At 37.8% G+C, this 17,574-nt stretch overlaps 3 protein-coding genes and 1 pseudogene across 4 annotated transcripts; 3 read left to right on the top strand and 1 right to left on the bottom strand.

The window, feature by feature from the left end:
- Positions 1–2,979: 2,979 nt before the first annotated feature.
- Positions 2,980–4,495, bottom strand: LOC119984055 (ras-related protein RABA3-like). The gene is made up of 2 exons (XM_038827813.1): positions 4,006–4,495; positions 2,980–3,504 (listed from the first exon to the last, which is right to left on the bottom strand). The coding sequence occupies exons 1-2, from the start codon at positions 4,275–4,277 to the stop codon at positions 3,048–3,050; spliced, it is 729 nt and encodes a 242-aa protein (XP_038683741.1). The 5' UTR covers positions 4,278–4,495; the 3' UTR covers positions 2,980–3,047.
- A 1,645-nt stretch (positions 4,496–6,140) lies between these two features.
- LOC119983988 lies at positions 6,141–9,189 on the top strand (annotated as a pseudogene).
- Positions 9,190–10,336: 1,147 nt separating this feature from the next.
- On the top strand, positions 10,337–13,642 carry LOC119983591 (fructose-1,6-bisphosphatase, cytosolic-like). Of its 2 annotated transcripts, XR_005464655.1 has the most exons (13): positions 10,337–10,729; positions 10,826–10,873; positions 10,946–11,020; positions 11,124–11,185; positions 11,273–11,339; positions 11,426–11,539; positions 11,764–11,850; positions 12,033–12,103; positions 12,174–12,239; positions 12,508–12,594; positions 12,768–12,843; positions 13,089–13,345; positions 13,436–13,642. XR_005464655.1 is itself a non-coding variant. In XM_038827266.1 (12 exons), exons 1-12 carry the CDS (start codon positions 10,571–10,573, stop codon positions 13,203–13,205), a joined length of 1,029 nt encoding a protein of 342 aa, XP_038683194.1. In that variant the 5' UTR covers positions 10,337–10,570; the 3' UTR covers positions 13,206–13,499. The 2 variants fall into 2 exon arrangements, 1 of the variants encoding a protein (XP_038683194.1); XM_038827266.1 differs by having other exon boundaries at positions 13,089–13,499.
- Positions 13,643–14,556: 914 nt separating this feature from the next.
- On the top strand, positions 14,557–15,934 carry LOC119983301 (cilia- and flagella-associated protein 251-like). Its single transcript, XM_038826962.1, has 2 exons — positions 14,557–14,900; positions 15,513–15,934. The coding sequence occupies exons 1-2, from the start codon at positions 14,682–14,684 to the stop codon at positions 15,732–15,734; spliced, it is 441 nt and encodes a 146-aa protein (XP_038682890.1). The 5' UTR covers positions 14,557–14,681; the 3' UTR covers positions 15,735–15,934.
- Positions 15,935–17,574: the final 1,640 nt, after the last annotated feature.

Below are 17,574 nucleotides of genomic sequence, written 5' to 3'. Positions count from 1 at the left end.
GAAAAGAGAGGCAAAGTAAAGCAACCCACGATTAGTGTTTGCTTAATGATTTATTTCCCTTTTTCTATTATCTTCTGCATCCACAAAGAAAGCCAAACAGACCCCACAGTGACATCGCCATGATTTAACTGAAAAGAAACAATAACCAGAGTCTAGTTGAGCTGGATCTGTAGCCTGTAGGTGTTTTGATATGAAACGGGTGGGTCTTTTATCCATTTTGCAGTGCAGGGCCATCACACTTTTCTGCTGTAGAGATCTGAAAACAGCAGTCTCATCATTCATGATGATGATGTGGTTTGCCTTTATGTTAAAGTTGTTTGTCTCGTTTATATTTTTACAGTTCATTTCCTTCATCGTTGCTATGGAGACTCTCTGGAAAACCCTTAACCCCACACCCCATTAATCACCCCACCATCTGGTTTTGTTTACACCCTAAACCATTAGAAAGAGTCTAAATTTTGTTCATTTGTCAAATTGTCTGGAAATTAAGTCTGAATTCTTATTCAACCCGTGCTACCGTCCAACGTAGAGAGTCACAGGGCCAATTTGACTAAAGATCAAGTCAAGACTGCCGGTCCAATTATGAGTTCAACCCAAACCGAACGTCTTTCTTTGCCACCCTAGATACGCCCTACAAACAGCCGCTTGAATTCAACTACCTCCTCGACCTTAATTAAACAACCTCACCCGACACGACAACGTTTTGTTATCATATCAATGTATCATTATTTTACGCGTACCAGTTGTCTTTTACGCGGTTTTTACACATTGATGGACGGCAGAAAGAAAGAACGGCTGTTGTAATCATAATTATTAAAGTGGTACAGCAGAATTAAATAAGGTCTATTGGGCTCTCAAGACTACAAAAAGCAACCTTTCCATGCGCAAGTGCCAAGCGTGGCTTGATCGTTGAATTTGCATATTCGGGGCGCGATTGAGTCCCGCGTCACATGCGTACCTAGAGGCGGCTCTAAAGAGATTTATTAAAAATTTGTTGAACGTGAGAATTGAATCTAATAGGTATCGATGGACGATTAGGGACTGCAGGAGAATTGAATCATTTGATGCAATAACAACATCGCAAAAGCACCTGCTAACAACTCTAAAGCCCAAAGGTGGAATTCTGAAAACAAGCGACTAACAAAGAGTCATTATTTGTGAGTTAAGACTTGGTACCTAATGATGTTAATGCATATATTATTGAAAAATTTGTCCCCTAATTTCAAGCTCATAATTAGTTCTCACAACCAAAAAATAAAAAAAAAAAAAAAAAATCTGTCTGGTAACACATCCAATCCATATAAATTTATTACTCAAAATTGATGATGGTAATGATTTGTCACAACAATTACCTAATCACTATTTGTTTTGGTTTGATTTACAAGCATGGAAAGCAAGAAGCTTTTTTAGTATTTAAAATAATATGAAAGCATATGTTTCAACTTCAAGTTGCCAACACTAGCTTATGTCATCAATTCTCACAGTCAAAACTCTTTTGAATTCTTCTCTACCTTTTTTATATATATAAAAAAAAAAAAAAACTTTCTACGGATAAAGGGTGGGGATTCGAATTTATTTTTATTTTTTAGAAAATTTAAAAAAAGAAAAAGAAAAAGAGAAAGAGAAGGAAAGAAAGAAAGAAAAAGGTGAGAGGGTTATAGAGGCTTTGAGAGCATGAGCTGGCAATGAGGATATCAAAACACCCACCTTCTCTAGTGTGATACCAATCGTCGTCTCTGGAAGTATAAGTTCTTTTCTTTTTTAATAACTGAAGAATAATTCAGCAGACATGTTATTTGGGCAGTCTATTAAATTCAAGTTTGAGATGAGTTAGGCACGTGCAAACCTGCCCAACATCATATGATAATAGTTACAATTCACAATCGAATTCCCAACATTAAATGAGATTACTTACGCTTTAAACCTGGAGAAATAATCAGCTAAACAATCGCGAAATGGTTGTATGAATTCATTTTGTCATAAAAAATACGTCCCACACGCAATTATCTTTTCAAATATAAATGCAGCTGTGTCATTAATAAAGCCACCTACATACATACATATATATACAAGGTAGCTTCACATTTACTTCTCTTACATCTTGGAGGGTTTGTAAAGAAATAGAACACTCCCGCTCTGCCACCGATAAATGATGATTGTCAGTGGGCCAAGAATATATCTCTTTTTAATGGGCGAAGATGAGAATATATCTTACCATCTGTTTCTGACCTGTGAGATTCATGGGCCAAACCTTGAAACAATCTTAAAAAGAAGCGGGCCTTGCATGTCTTCTAGTGAGCCCACCAACCATATACACTTCAAAACACAAAACAAATAAGCAAAGCCAAATCTGTTTTGATCCACATCCGAATCTGCCTCTGCTTCTAGATCTCTACTTTAATGCTGACTCAAATTGTCAAATTTGTTTTGGATACTGTTTCAAACCAATAGATTTGGATTTGTAGAGGCAAATTTGTTGTCTCAATCCTACCTCAATGTGAAGACAAGAGTTCTCTGTTTGTTTTCATTTTATTTCTAAAATCCGATGTTTATCCCGGTGTGGTACCTCTAGTGTCCATTTGTACCAAGAGGGTTTTGTTTTATAGTTCTCATATTTGTGGGTTGTATCCCATCGTTTTTGATGGCTCGAGTGTCGTTTGGCCTCATATTCTCCTACCTATAATATTGAGTATATGAATATACTTAGGAATGTGACCTTGTAAAATGTTATGAGTTGAAAAGTCCCACATCGGTTGGGCAATGCCCAATCAATGTGTTAATAAAGCCAAAACCCACCCTTAACATCAACAATGCATTTTCCTAATCCAAGCGAGTTGGACTTTAAGCCATGGGTTTCGGCCTATAGTAGCTAGGTTAAGGAAGCCGTGTGGGTCCGATGTATTTTCAAAAACTGGACCACCCAAAGCAAACAATATTGTTGACATGTATGAGATGTGAATTTCTTATATAAAAAAAAAAAAGCAAAGCCAAATCAAATTGCCATAAAATCTTTCTCAATGCACAAACTCATTAGAATACCACTAATCTCAACAAGAACAGGCAGATAATTTCTTAATCTCACTAATCTCCATATCGGCCCCTGAAATAACATCGATCTTCGAGCCTTTAAGCGAGGAATGATCAGTGCTTCCATTAAGTTTTCCATTGCTAATTTCCAATGACTTCTTAGAAATCGCATTGTAAATTTCTTCAAGCAGCTTAAGGAATGCCATGTCCACATTTGCACCGCTGAAAGCTGATGTTTCAAAGAAGAGTAGGCCTTGATCCTCTGCGAACTCAACAGCATCTTCTGTTGGAACCGCTTTTTTGTCCACAAGATCGGATTTGTTTCCAATCAACGTCATCACTATTGAATTGTCAGCATGGACCCGGAGCTCCTCTACCCATCTCGCGACGTGATCAAAGGAAGGTCTCTTGGTGATGTCGTACACTATTATGGCCCCAAGTGCACCTCTGTAATATGCACTCGTAACTGCTCGGTACCTGCTTCAATTTTAATAATACATCAATGATTAACACCTTTATTAACCCGTCATAATCCCCCATCGCTTGGAAAGTACCAATTGACGCGGTTTATAAAAAAAACCTCAAATCGACGGCTCAAAAACTAAAGTCATGTGAACTCGATGGATCCATAGAGAAACGGTAAACTTAAATCGAATAATATCGTTGATGTGAGTGAGCTGGTTTCTGATAAAACCAACACCCCCAAATTCTTCTTGAAAATTAGGCTTCAAGTATCATAAATTAGGGATTTTTTAGACTTACAGATTAGGGTTTAATATAAGATTAAAAGTCATTATTTTAGCATGGGAAGCTTGTAATGAAAACCTAGACATGGGTCTATTGGATATATGGATTAAAAAAAAGGGTTTAAACTGGAAATATATTAAATTAGTTGATTATGATAATATCAAAATCTCCATCAATATCCAAATTTTCATAAAGAATAAGGAGTAAAAACAAAATCTCAAGCAAACATACCTTTCTTGGCCTGCAGTATCCCAGATCTGGGCCTTGATGACTTTGCCTTTCATGGCAACAGTTCTGGTCTGGAACTCAACACCAATTGTGGACTTGGAGTCAAAGCAGAACTCATTCTTCGCAAACCTTGACAGCAACTGAGTCTTTCCCACAGCAGAGTCACCGATCACCACAATCTTGAACACATAGTCTATTTTCTCTTCCAGGCTGTTGATGTTCTGTAATTGATTACTTCTTCGAGCTTCATCAACACCATTCATCTCTGCATTCATGTTTCTCTTCACCCGAAAAAAAAAAACAACCAAAGAACAAGAAAACACTGAATCAATGTCCTACTTTTATTTGGGATATGGAACTTTCGGTCTTGGTGGAGTGGTAGGTAGTGGGAGTCAGTAAGCAGAAGAGGAGAAAAAAAAAATTATAATGAAAAAGATGACCAGACCAAACACAAGACCTGGAGCTTTCTCTGACTTAAATAGTGAAAGGGAGATGAGAGGGACAGTAGGGTACAATCGTTGTCTCTCCTTTGAGGCTTGATGTTGTAGTGCACTTACCATACATTTAATTTACTATATAGTTTTTAATTATTTGCATAAAATGCGGCTAAGTAGTAAATTTTGTCTGTCATAATCACCTCTCCAAACTCCACAAAAGTCCAAAATATGCCCCATGCTAGTTGCTCCTCAAAAATGGGGGTTAAACTCAATCATGGACTTACGTTTGGAGAAGGAAGAAGAATTGTCGCCATTAGACTTACGTGAGGTGCATGCATACATGTCAACCATTCTTTCATTGCCGTGTCAAGCGAATTTCTTTAATTTGTTACACCCATGGACCACACACTCTGTAATTGCCCGATACGTGTGGGACGAGGAGGCTCATGTCCTAAGAAATTATCATGTAGAATGGGGTTCAACGTGACCAAGTCTTGGATATGTTTCACGTCGCACAAAAAAACTACTTTCCCTTCTCAATGGCCATGTTTCGAAGCCCATGAACTTTGGAGTTCATTTGAAAATTTCACAAGTAGTTAATGGTTAGATGAGTCTGAACTCGATGTTTTGAGTAATGAGTTCTTTTCAACTGTGCATCTTGGTAAGGTTATGGTGATAGGATCGCCTAACATTACGCAATACATGGATATCCTCATGGTAAGAGAATTTATATCAACACCTCCTATCAAATATTTTAAAATAAAGTAAAATGAGTCATTTTTCAATTTTACGGAATCATAATTCAACGGCAATCTAGATTAGCTCTTCTAAACCATCATTTATAACCTCAATATTAATTTCATCACTGTAGCTTACATATTCAAGAGTTCTCTGCATAATCAAGATCCCCAAAGTCTTTCATCAAATCCCTTGTTTTCTTCTTCTATTGACACAATTCATGGTAGAGTAAATAGTCTTTCATCAAATCCACGAAGTCTTACCATTGTAGAAAGCTCAATCCGAGAGACAGAGAAGGTATTTCATCTTCATCAAATACCTTCCCACTTCATTTGCAATTCCCACATGAGACCAACCTTACATCCCGACAAGCCACACATAAACCCAGAACGAAGCAAGCATGGATAAATCATTGAGGGCAATTGATCGATCTCCTGGTATGCACCCATGAGAGTATCGACAGAATGTGAAAGAAGAGAAGATGCAAGGGTAGCCAGTGGAAAAATATCATAGCGTGTAGCAACACTCTCACATTGGCAGCGTTTTGACATGTTTGGTGTCACGGAGTTGTCCAGCGTTTTCCGCTAGTGACACCGCTAGGTACACGACCTAGCAAACGCACCCTTAGAAGGAAATTACGATGGGAGTTCATTGTATTATTATGACAAAGAGGCTGGAGAAGGTGCAAAAAGGAATTTAATTATTGACATCAAGGCTGGCCATCATAGATGTGAGTGATGCAAGGCATTCACTAGCACAAGTCGCAATTCATTAGATAGGGGACGTCCAGAACACTGTGTACCGGATTATTGTCCCGTTCCACAATGTGGGTCGCTAGATTTTGAAAAATAAATCCAACGACGCTCCCCAAACAGCACCACCAGAACCCTATAGAAAGCTCGAAGAAAGAGAGAAGGAGCTCGAGTTGCTTATAGAAACGAGTTCAATGTGTTCGATATACAATGTACCGGATGTCTGCCAATCCCAATTTATGGTTCTGGACGCCATCTACCTAATAAATAAATGAGGACAATCCCCCAGTACTACTGTACTATGCCTGCCGCTGCATCTCTTAACTATGATGTGCGCTACACACAAACTCATCACCACCACAAGATCAGACCCACCACACTTTCCACGAGCTCGCCATTCCTCGAATCCTACACCGTCACGCCCCCGATTAAGCCATGCCCGCAGCGAATGTACCCGAACCGTCTAGTGATCATGATCAGCCCTCCAAATTTTTCACTACGCCGGAAAATTCCACCCTGGTTTCTCCCATGATTACGACACCTACCACGCAATTATTAGCCGCCTCTGTCGTGCCCGTACCTTCGACCCTGTGGAGTCTTTGCTCTCGGCATTGCGGGAGTCCCAAATCAAATGTGGTGAGAATCTGTTCATCACTGTAATCCGAAATCAAGACCTCGCCTGTCGTCCCAAATTGGCCCTTAAAACGTTTCTGCGGATTGAAAAGTTTAGCTTGCAGCGTTTGGTAAGATCTTCGAACACGCTGTTGAATGCTTTCTTGCAAACCAAATGGTTCGATTTGGTGCACATTATGTTAAAGAATTGTAAAGAGAAGTGTGGGGTCGTCCCAAATGTTTTCACTTGTAATATACTGATCAAAGCACTTTGCAAGAAAATGATGTAGAACGTGCACTTCAGGTGTTAGACGAAATGTCTACCATGGGAATGATCACCAATGTCGTGACATATACAACAATTTTAGGTGGGTAGGAGCCAAGAGGATTTTCGGTGAGAAATTGGATCGAGGTTGGTTGCCTGATGCGATTACATACACGATTTTGATGGATGGATGGATATTGTAAACAAGGGAGATTGATGCCATCAAGGTGATGGATCATGGATGAAAATTATGTTGAACTTATGGGGTCATGATAGAGGCATTCTGCAAAGAGAAGAAATCAGGTGAAGCACGAAACCTCCTTGATGATATGCTTCTCAATAATTACGTGCCAAGTTCAGCACTTTGTTGTAAGGTGATGATAGGCTGTGCAAGGAAGATGGAGGATGCCAATGAGTTGTAAAGAGGCTATTGAAGAATCATTGCACTCCTGATAATGCTATATTTAGCACTCTGATCCACTGGCTTTGTAAGAAGGGGAAGATATGTGAAGCAAGGAAGCTGTTTGATGAGTTTGAGCAGGGTACAATCCCAAGTCTCTTGACATATAACACACCCAGTTCGGGAAGTATGAGAAAGGAGACTTGAATGTGGCGGGGAGGTTATGGGATGACATGGTGGACAAGGGTTGTGCCCTCTATGCTTTTACGTATAACGTGTTGATTAAGGGGTTTTGTAAAATTGGTGATGTGAAGGAGGGGATTCTAATTCTTGAGGAAATGTTAAATAGAAAATGTTTGCCTGACAAGTGACAAGGCAACTTACAGAGTATTATTTGGGGGACTCGTTGATTTGGAAATGGAAGGAGAGAATAGAAGTTAGTTTTCATGGCCATTTCAAATGGAAGAGTTAGAAGTGATTCTTGGGAGATTTTCTTAAACAATGTTGCTGGAAAGTTCTGTTTCTCTTGATAAATTGTTATTAGAGGATGGAACATAGACATATGATTGTGGCTCAAGGAATACTAGTATACTACACGTGCAGAGTCTATAGTTCTAACTTACGATTCAGAGACTTTGTGATACAACAGAGTGAAGTTTCTCCTTGCAGTTGTGGATGTCTGAAGTTTACGGGGTCTCGAGGATGAGTTAACATTAGGCTTGACGAAGTGCAATGTTGCCTTCGTAGGTTCCAGTACCAGAGGGCTGTTAAATTAATCTCCATGCTTCAAGGTGAACACAAAAAGGATGTGTTGTGCTTACCTATATGTAACTCACTACTTGTGAGAGTACCTTGTGACCACCAACTCCAAGCTGGAAAGTATGGGCTTTTAACATGCTGGTTTTAATGGCGTGATTTGCACTGCTAAATTAGCTACTAGACCCAAAAAGATCTGAGCAGCTAAGGGGATGATTTAGTTGCGGAGTAAACAATTTGGACTTTCTATAAATGGTGATATGCAAGGTGTAATATATTCTGAGAGTAATCATTCGGTTGACTGATGTGGGGAGTCTTTTCATATAAATATATAATGAAGATTTTGACTATGCTATCAGTTGATAATGAATCATACTAAGCACCAAAGTTAGTTATGAGGAGAAGATCTTTTTCCCTGTGATTGAAGGAGTCAATTGTAACACTGATAATTGATGTAGCTTAATTGCACTTGGAGACCGTTTATGGGTTGTTGGAAAATTGCTGCATGGGCAAGTCATTGGATGAAGAGATGTTTGAGATGTATTGACTTCTGATCTTGAGGTTTTGTAGTCTTACATATGGCCACTACCCCTATCAGCATGACATTGCTTTCAGGGAAAGAAAGTGTGTGCTTAGGACATAGCGATGTGCCAAACAGAGCTCAGCCTTCGAAACTGAGAGAGATGGGGAAGCCTTGACTGAGATTCTCAACCTGAAATCCTACACAGTGACCACAGTCAATGTCCTCCGACTCTCCAACGCGTCTCACAATCAATACAACAACCCACAATGGACTTCTCTTTCAGGGAAAACTCAACTCCAATGGCAGGTTCTCTTGCCTCTTCTTTGATATTCTCAGCGAGGTGCGCTTTCTCGATCATGTTTTGAGAATAAATGAAGTTTTATTGATACAATCTCTTTTGTGACTATGAAAAATAGCTTTGGTAAGATGCATATTTGAGATAATGCACCCTGACGTGCATATTTGAGGGTGCTTGAATGCGTGGTATCTTGCTATTAGGCTGTCATTTTTGTGTTGTTTTACATGTTTAGCAAATAAGTTTTGGTGCATGAGGGAATCAGTTTGTCTAGAAAGGAACATAAATGATTCATACTGATGTTGAAGTGCCTACTTGAATTGAAAAGAAAGAAATTTTCTGCCATGGTAACTACTTTTTGAGGGATTACATTGGTTTTTTTGTTTTCTTACGTTATTATGTATCCACTCAGGGAGACAAAACTCCGAGTGAACAAGAATCATAGGAGGACAGGAAATGCTGGAATGAGTGGACAGAGCAAGTGTTTGAAATGCATTGAACGTGAGCTCATTTCTTTTGTTATAGATTGGAGTTAAAAGAAATTAAATTATGTGAGGAGGAGAAGGGCGTTATCCTGATTATCTTATTCACTGCCACATGAAACTCTTGCCCATTCATGACCGCCACGTGTCCGTCTATTACTCCATATTTACTTATTTAGTGAAAGATACAGGGTAATCTCTCCTATCTCAATATCTCATTGCTTGGTTGTCAACCCCTAAGCATCCTTTGCCACAATATTATGCATTTTTTTTATAGAATTTTTACATTTTGTATTTTTTTAACCCGAGCCAAAAGGCTGAGAGTGTCTACCTGGGGGAGGTCTTAGTATGTGGACACATAAAGATAAATGGAAACAATATATATAGTTTTGTTTGTTTAGCTTTGGAAAAATGTGTTGATGTTGGCCCTTTTCCCAAAGTCAGTTTGTATGACGTTTGTATTAAGGTAACTATATATATATATATATATATATATCATATTCGTTATTCGTTATTATATGATCTTATCTTGAATGTCTGAAGTCGGTTACAGGCTTTGCTTTGGATAATACATACATCCCCATGATAATTTTGGATTCCTATTGTTTTATTTTCCCCTTCCCCAAACTTACCTATGAAAAATAAGTTACATATGTAAATCCCAAATAGTTTGGGAAGGACGAAACAATTCTGTTAAAGCGGATACCGGGTAAGGTCCATTTCAATAGGGGGGAAAAAAAAGAGTACAACCTGAGTGGTGGGTCTAAACCAATGAGGCCAAGCCAATTCATTGAGATTTCACTTTCGTGGTTGGTTAGAGCACACGAATCAAGGAAGTCCACTAAATCCGAGGGGAAGTCATTAGGTAAAACTCAATATTTTCTTATCCCAAATATTACACACAATTTCATATGTATCATACGTGATCCGTGATCTAATAGACACATGAAAATCTATAATTTCATATGAATCATCATAATTTAATAGATTTGAAATAGGGGAGGAGAGGGGCGTTATCTCAATTTCCTCACACTGCCTGACCCGCTGCCACACGAACTTTCTCCTCACGCGATGAAAGCCACGTGTTATCTACGGTGCCCAAAACTAATCTCTCTTACTTGGTCGTCATGACATTTTCTTGAGCATCCTATCCTCCCCTCCCCTCCCCTTCCCCACCACAATCCAACTTGGCATCAATATTTATATTCCTTCTGCGTATACTTTTGCGTATGATATAGAGGAGAAGAAGAAGAAAAAAATCAAAGCTTTTCGAAGAAAGATTTTTGGGTTTCTTGGTAGTATTCAAAAATGGATCACGAAAGCGAGGCTCACCGGACTGATCTCATGACAATCACGCGTTTCGTCCTCAACGAGCAGTCTAAGTTTCCCGAGTCACGCGGTGACTTAACCATCTTGCTCAATAACATTGTTCTCGGCTGCAAATTCGTCTGCAATGCTGTTAGCAAGGTCTTCTTTCTCTCTCTTTTGTTCTTCTTCGCTATTAACATTCATTGCTCTGCCCCAAAATTAACCCATCAAATTCTTCTATCAACTTGTGTTCAGGCAGGTCTTGCGAAACTGATCGGGCTAGCCGGAGAAACTAATATTCAGGTAATTTTTGGATAATTATATGGTTTTATTTATTGAAAAGAAATTGAGGTGATTCTCTTATCTTATGAACAGGGTGAAGAGCAGAAGAAATTAGATGTGCTTTCAAATGAAGTTTTCATCAAGGCTTTGGTCAGCAGTGGACGCACGGTATGTTCATTTCTGGCTTTTGGGCTCATTATCGAGTTAGTGACTTAAAGGAATTGGGATAGGATTAATTGAAAGTTTTGAAATCAATTGCTACTGTTTCCAGTGCATCCTTGTATCTGAGGAAGATGAAGAAGCTACTTTTGTGGAGGTATCGATGCGAGGAAGGTGACTACTATGATTACCCCCTTCAATTTCATTCCTAATTATTCCAATACTGTTCAATTTCTATTGAAGCCATCGTTGGTAGTGCAGATATATTGTTGTTTTTGACCCATTGGATGGATCCTCAAACATCGACTGTGGCGTTTCCATTGGAACTGTACAACTCCCCTATAAATTTCTCTCTGTAATTTTGCTTTATTCAATACTAGTGTCATGTGAGAATGACTTCTCTATTACATGCAGATATTCGGGATTTACATGGTGGAAAACACTGACAATCCAACTTTAGAGGATGTGTTGAAACCTGGGAGCCATATGACAGCTGCTGGGTATTGCATGTATGGAAGTTCTTGCACGGTAGTACCATTTGCCACTCCTAGATTTTTTGTTTATTTAGCTACTTTTCTTTTTATTGAAGGGTTCCTTGTCAGTATAATAGCAATTTTTGTGTTCCTTTCGTTCCTTGCTTCGTTCAGTTTTCTTCTGTAGACTAGTTTCTCTTCAGTTTTTGGTATGGGACCAATGTTTTTTTTGTGAGTTCATATAAATTGTTCTTTTCTTTTTTTCCTTATGAGTTTCAGCTGGTTTTTAGCACTGGAAGCGGTGTCAATGGCTTCACTCTAGATCCATCGATTGGGGAATTCATATTAACCCATCCTGATATCAAGGTATAGTACATAGCATTTAAATCTTGTTGAAATGCACAGTTTAAATTCAGGTCTTCATATGCAACTTCTAATAGGACCATTTAAGCCCCATAGTCTCATAGATGATGTTGATTCTAGTATGGATGTTAAAAGTTTCACTTTCACAGATAGTAATGATAAATCCTCTTTCTTTGAATTAGCAGATTCCAAAGAAAGGAAAGATTTATTCAGTAAATGAAGGAAATGCCAAAAACTGGGATGAACCTACTGCTAAGTATGCTAAAGCAATTAATTTGATTGTTATCTGCTGATAAAAAAGGTTCCTCACATATTTTTGCCTCCAGATATGTAGAAAATTGCAAGTTCCCAACAGATGGTTCATCCTCAAAGTCACTTAGGTACATTGGAAGGTATGCATCCTCGCAGCCTAAGAAGGCCCATATATTTTTTTTGTTCACATTCTCTTTTGTTGCAAAAATGAACAAGAAGGAGCCTTCAATGGCTGTGAACGCAAATACTTTATTTGAGTGCATCTTCATGTTTCAAATTCTTTCTAACAGTAGATAATTGTGGTTGCAGAATTCTTATATTATGATTTCCATGTTCTGTTCATTCCACTTTTTCTCATATCTGTCTCATAAAACTATAAATTTAACCTAATACTATGACTTAATGCAGCATGGTTGCTGATGTCCACCGAACATTGCTTTACGGTGGTATCTTTTTGTATCCTGCTGATAAGAAGAGCCCAAATGGAAAGCTACGGTATGTCTACTTTCGCACTTGCACTAATCTTCTCATGAAGAGACGTGTTAAATTCGGAAGTAGTTCAATCTTATAATCAATATATGCAGTTACTGAAGGATTTTCTTACATGATCAACTCTTTATATTATCATATGAGTCATATTTAATCAGCCTTTTCATTTATCTAAACAGTGTTTTGTATGAAGTCTTCCCAATGTCATACTTGATGGAGCAAGCAGGAGGCCAAGCTTTTACTGGCAAGCAAAGGGTAGGGATACTATGCATCACACTCGTTTTTTAATATTTCTTTTATTACCTCTCCTTAGTACATATATGTGCATAAATCTTGCATATCCGTCATATAATCCTCCTATATTTCGATAGGCTAGATGTCTTTGATTTGCTGCACTGACCGATCCTTCTGGAATAGTGTTGATATAAGTACATAGTGTCTGCTATAAATATCCAATTCTTCTTTGCTTTTGTAAGCTAATCAACTGTTTGATGTCTTAGGCACTGGATTTGGTTCCAAAGAAGATACATGAACGCTCACCTGTATTCCTTGGTAGCTATGACGATGTCGAGGAAATTAAGGCACTCTATGCTGCTGCCGAGAGAGAAGGCGCATGAACCTGTGGATCTCACAATAATCATAAATGTTCTTTATGTAATGTTTGCGATTCCTTCAAATTAGCAACCAATACAGTCACCGGAGAAAACTTCTGTCTTCTGCTCTGTCATCAAAAGCAAACCAGAAGAAGACTGTTTAGGTGTATAATACAAGTCTTGATAGTCAAGTAATTATTGCTCATTCTTGTTGTGCTCTCTCTATTCTGAATGTTCTTTTATTTTCTGTCCAGAAGTTCATTGTTTCCCATTTTGTCAAGACTTCTCGATGGTGAAAGCAGTCTAATAATTCACACACATATATATATATCAGCACAAGTAGCATGAGAAACAGAGAGCAACAAAGGTGGTATTTTTGGATGCGGATTCAACTGTAGCTTTCAGATGGTTGTGAAATAACATACTCCACTGAGATTTATGAGACTCAAATCAATTATAATGAATGTACTAATCAATTTATGAATCAGAATTTATGTTTGTTTTCTCTTCTCCTGTTGGTTTAGCAACTTTTCTGTCATATTGAGCCGAAAAAGTCCTCCTCCCATAGGCTGTGTTTTTTCATGACCATATACTGTGTAATCTGTCCCATGAAGCACAGCTACACAGTATATATGAAGCAAAGTATATGCTCTTGGATCTAATTACAGAATACTGAAAATCTAGCCAAACCAAAAATGGGAGATTGTTCATGTACTTAATCAAATGTTAAGAGTCCCACATTGAGACAATGTGTGGACATAATATCGTTTATAATGACAAGCCCCCCACTCTACTAATAAGGTATTTTTCTATACTTAAAAGTGAGTTGCTCTTAACCCACTTGCTGGACCTAGGAATTAACAAAACTATGCGGGTTCATGTATCCATGAGAACCGGATAACTCAAAGTAGGCAATATGGTTGGTATAAGGGGATTAGATTTACAACTGCCACACCATTCACATCTACTAACCCATAAAATGTTACTGGACTATATTTCAGGCAATGTTTTGACCCAGTCACCCAGAACAAACACAATGTAATGCTCATAATAACTTGTTTATTCTCCTACATTTTCTCTGGTCCTAGTGATTTCTCAAAATGGTTGAATCCCTATAAAGGCAAATACGATACGGTTGAGGTTTCTATTTCTAAATATATACCATTTTGTTACTTGGTTGGAGGAAAAAAAGATCCCCAAAAATGGACAACTCAATCAACCAGCTGTTTTAACTCCTAATTTTGATTGTCTTTCCACAAATCTTTCTAGGCCATGGAATTGGGACAACCGTAGAACAAAAATACCTCATTAAGAACAAACAATGACCAATTAATTCTATATAAACCTAAACAAACTTCACAAACTTTACAAGTCTCTCATTTCTCTCTTTGTTGCTCTTATTCTCTCTCAATCAGAAGAGAGAGAGTTTAAGAGACAAGAAAAAACATTAAAAAAAGAAGAGGAGGAGATATATAACATCAATTTTTTCCATCATCAAACATGGGAGCTTGTGCCAGTGTTCCTAAGGGCCTGAGAACCGACGTGGGCGGTGCAGCACCAGTCCCTGAGCCAGCCAAGGAGGAGCAGCAGGTTCCTGCTGTGGAGACCAAGGAGGAGGTTAAGGTTGAGCAAGAAGAAAAGAAGGCTGAAGAAGTTGCACCTCATGAGGAAAAAACTGATGAGGATGACAAGAAGTCTCTTGGATCCTTGCCTAATGAGGTATTAACAACCTAAACTCCACTTTTCATATACAATCCTAAAACCCTGTAAGATTAACATATTCAAAAAAAAAAAAGAAAAAAGATGAAGATTTAATCTTCTCACCATATCAGTCATGAACTTTTAGGATAACCAGCATTGCCTTTCAGATCTCAATCTTGAACCATAATAATCTCGATCTTTACCAATATTATGGTACAAGATTGTAGGAGCATTCAATCTCCAATTTATATTTTCCTTGTATAGCTAATCAGTGTATATTACATGTCTACATACAATAAATCTTTTTTTTATTTTTTTGAAAAGCAATAAATCTTTTTATGGGTATATATATTTTTTAATAAATGTATATTTGCCCAATTTGGGTGTGTATATACATACATGTTTGCATATTTAGACTATAATATTTGAAAAGTTTCCTTTTACTTATTATTATATTCTTCTTCTTTTTTTTATAAAAGTACTCTAGGGATTCTAGATAATATGACAGATTTATAAAATGCTTAAATACCTGAAGGTTAATAATATTTTTGATAAACAAGATTATAATATTATAAAATGTTTATAATATTCCTGCTTTAATAAGATGATCACATTTCAATAAATTGGCAGAAAGAAGAAGAAAAGAAGGAAGAAGCCACAGAGGAAAAGAAGGTGACAGAAGAGGTTAAAGCAGAGCCAGCAAAAGAAGAAGAAAAACCAGAGGAAAAGAAAGAGGAGCCAAAGGCTGAGGAGGCATCTGCCGCTGCTGAACCACCAAAAACCGAAGAAGTGAAGAAGCCCGAAGAGAAGAAGGACGAAGAGAAAATTGAAGAGAAGAAAGAAGACAAGTGAGAATCTGGAAAGAAAATTTCAGCTAATTCTCTGAAAAATGGGTCTGATTAATTCTTGGATGTTGTCACTTAATTACTTCATGTTGAACTAATTAATGTTTTTTCTTTCTCTTCAAAAAAAATTATTCTTGTTTTTTTCCAAAAGGCTTATTTGATAAATTGTTTGGCATATGAATTTGTCCCTAATAAATGCTTATATAATATTAGAGGTGCTTATCTATTACTTCTTTTTCATGCACACATATTCAATCGCAACAAATTAAGCTTTTTTTTTTAAATACCGAGAAATATACTCCTCATTTGAATCGAATCTTACGCACACATATGCATAACCCAACCGATTGTCAATGAAGCTACCTCTTGTTGATCACAACAAATTAAGTTTGTAAATGCCTAACATTACTTTCCTAATGAGATAATGATTTTTTTTAAACTCCTTATGAATAGGGTTTAGGAAAGAATTTGTTGGCGCTACTCTTCAGTGTTGTTTTCATATGTGTACTGGATAAACTCATCGAATCCACGTAACTTTGTTGAAGGATTATACCGATTTTGGTGATTAGTTCTTTTATCCAGTATTGCTTGAAGTTAGGAAGCACGGACACTTCTAACATGGCGTCGTCCCAGCGTCGGACACTTCTCGGACACTAACATTGCTCGGACTCGGCACGGACACGTGTCCGTGCTGTGTCCTATTTTTTTTTGAAAATTTTAAGGTTGGACACGGCTGGGACACTAGATGGGACACGGTTTAAGGGAAAAAAATATAACCGGGCTTTAATTTGTCTACAACCTGGCCCATGTCTAATATTGATTAAGTTGGTTTATAGACCTGGCCCATGTCTATATAGCACATACCTGGCCCATGTCTAGTTGTCTACAATCAGTCTCACAGTCGCAGACCTCGATTTAGAAAAGAGCAGCAGCGCCCTAGGTGGTAAATCATTCCGTTTCTTCAAGATCTTCGTGGGTCAGGCTCCCTCCTCCGACTTCCTTCCTACCCAGCTATGAGGTTCGACTGATCGACTCCTGCAGGCTCATCCTGAGGCTCTGACTATCACGTATTATCACCTATAATACTATTGTTGCCAGTGTTTGCCACGAATGTGATGGAACTTAGTGCCATTCCACTAACAATACTGAATCAATGATAGTGATTTTTATATTACAAATATTTTTATAGTGATCTTCATTGATTTTGTTTTTGAAATTTATTGTAATATTGGTACAATAAACAAGTATTTGTGTATGTTTATTTCTAATATATGACATATTATATATATATGAATTCATGTCCTTGATGTGTCCGCGTCCTAAAATTTTTGAAATTACTATGTCGGAGTGTCCATGTCTTGTCGTGTCCCGTGTCCGTGTCCGTGCTTCCTTGGCTTGAAGTATGGCCATAATATGAAGGTAACAAATCCAACAAATATAGGTTTTAACACTTTTTAACAGTTGCAATTCCGATTCTTTGTAGCTCTCTACTACGATGGGCTTGGCCCAAAATTTATGGGATGCTCTTAAGACGCTTGGCCCATGATGATAAAGCATTATGTAAGAAAAGAAAAAAAGAAAAAATATAGGCTCAATAACGGTACGATATTCGGTATTTTACCAGTAGTATAATAGCCCTACATGCACATAGGTAGCGGCCAAGTAAGAAAAAAAAAAGATTGAAAGGGGCAGCAGCCAAACATGTAATCAAAATATGTAAGAAGAAAGAACAAAGTGGGGCAGAAGATTGGGAGGTAAAGTAGATAGAATTTAAGGAAAAAAGCAAGCACAAACAAAATGCCGACCATGCACGGACTGCTTTAGAAAAAAACGAAGACAATAAAATG

The sequence above is a fragment of the Tripterygium wilfordii genome, chromosome 18, assembly GCF_013401445.1.
Source record: "Tripterygium wilfordii isolate XIE 37 chromosome 18, ASM1340144v1, whole genome shotgun sequence".
Classification (NCBI taxonomy): Eukaryota; Viridiplantae; Streptophyta; class Magnoliopsida; order Celastrales; family Celastraceae; genus Tripterygium; species Tripterygium wilfordii.
Note: the sequence above shows the minus strand (reverse complement) of the source record. Positions and strands in the feature narration are given on the sequence as shown.

What these genes read in the sequence shown, in the direction of transcription:
- LOC119984055 (XM_038827813.1), bottom strand. Translation starts at nt 4,277, where the DNA reads ATGAATGCAGAGATGAATGGTGTTGATGAAGCTCGAAGAAGTAATCAA. An exon ending in GATACTGCAGGCCAAGAAAG is followed by an intron (nt 3,505 to 4,005) that starts GTATGTTTGCTT and finishes AAATTGAAGCAG; the next exon opens with GTACCGAGCAGTTACGAGTG.
- LOC119983591 (XM_038827266.1), top strand. Translation starts at nt 10,571, where the DNA reads ATGGATCACGAAAGCGAGGCTCACCGGACTGATCTCATGACAATCACG. An exon ending in TCACTTAGGTACATTGGAAG is followed by an intron (nt 12,240 to 12,507) that starts GTATGCATCCTC and finishes GACTTAATGCAG; the next exon opens with CATGGTTGCTGATGTCCACC. An exon ending in AGCCCAAATGGAAAGCTACG is followed by an intron (nt 12,595 to 12,767) that starts GTATGTCTACTT and finishes TTATCTAAACAG; the next exon opens with TGTTTTGTATGAAGTCTTCC.
- LOC119983301 (XM_038826962.1), top strand. Translation starts at nt 14,682, where the DNA reads ATGGGAGCTTGTGCCAGTGTTCCTAAGGGCCTGAGAACCGACGTGGGC. An exon ending in TTGGATCCTTGCCTAATGAG is followed by an intron (nt 14,901 to 15,512) that starts GTATTAACAACC and finishes ATAAATTGGCAG; the next exon opens with AAAGAAGAAGAAAAGAAGGA.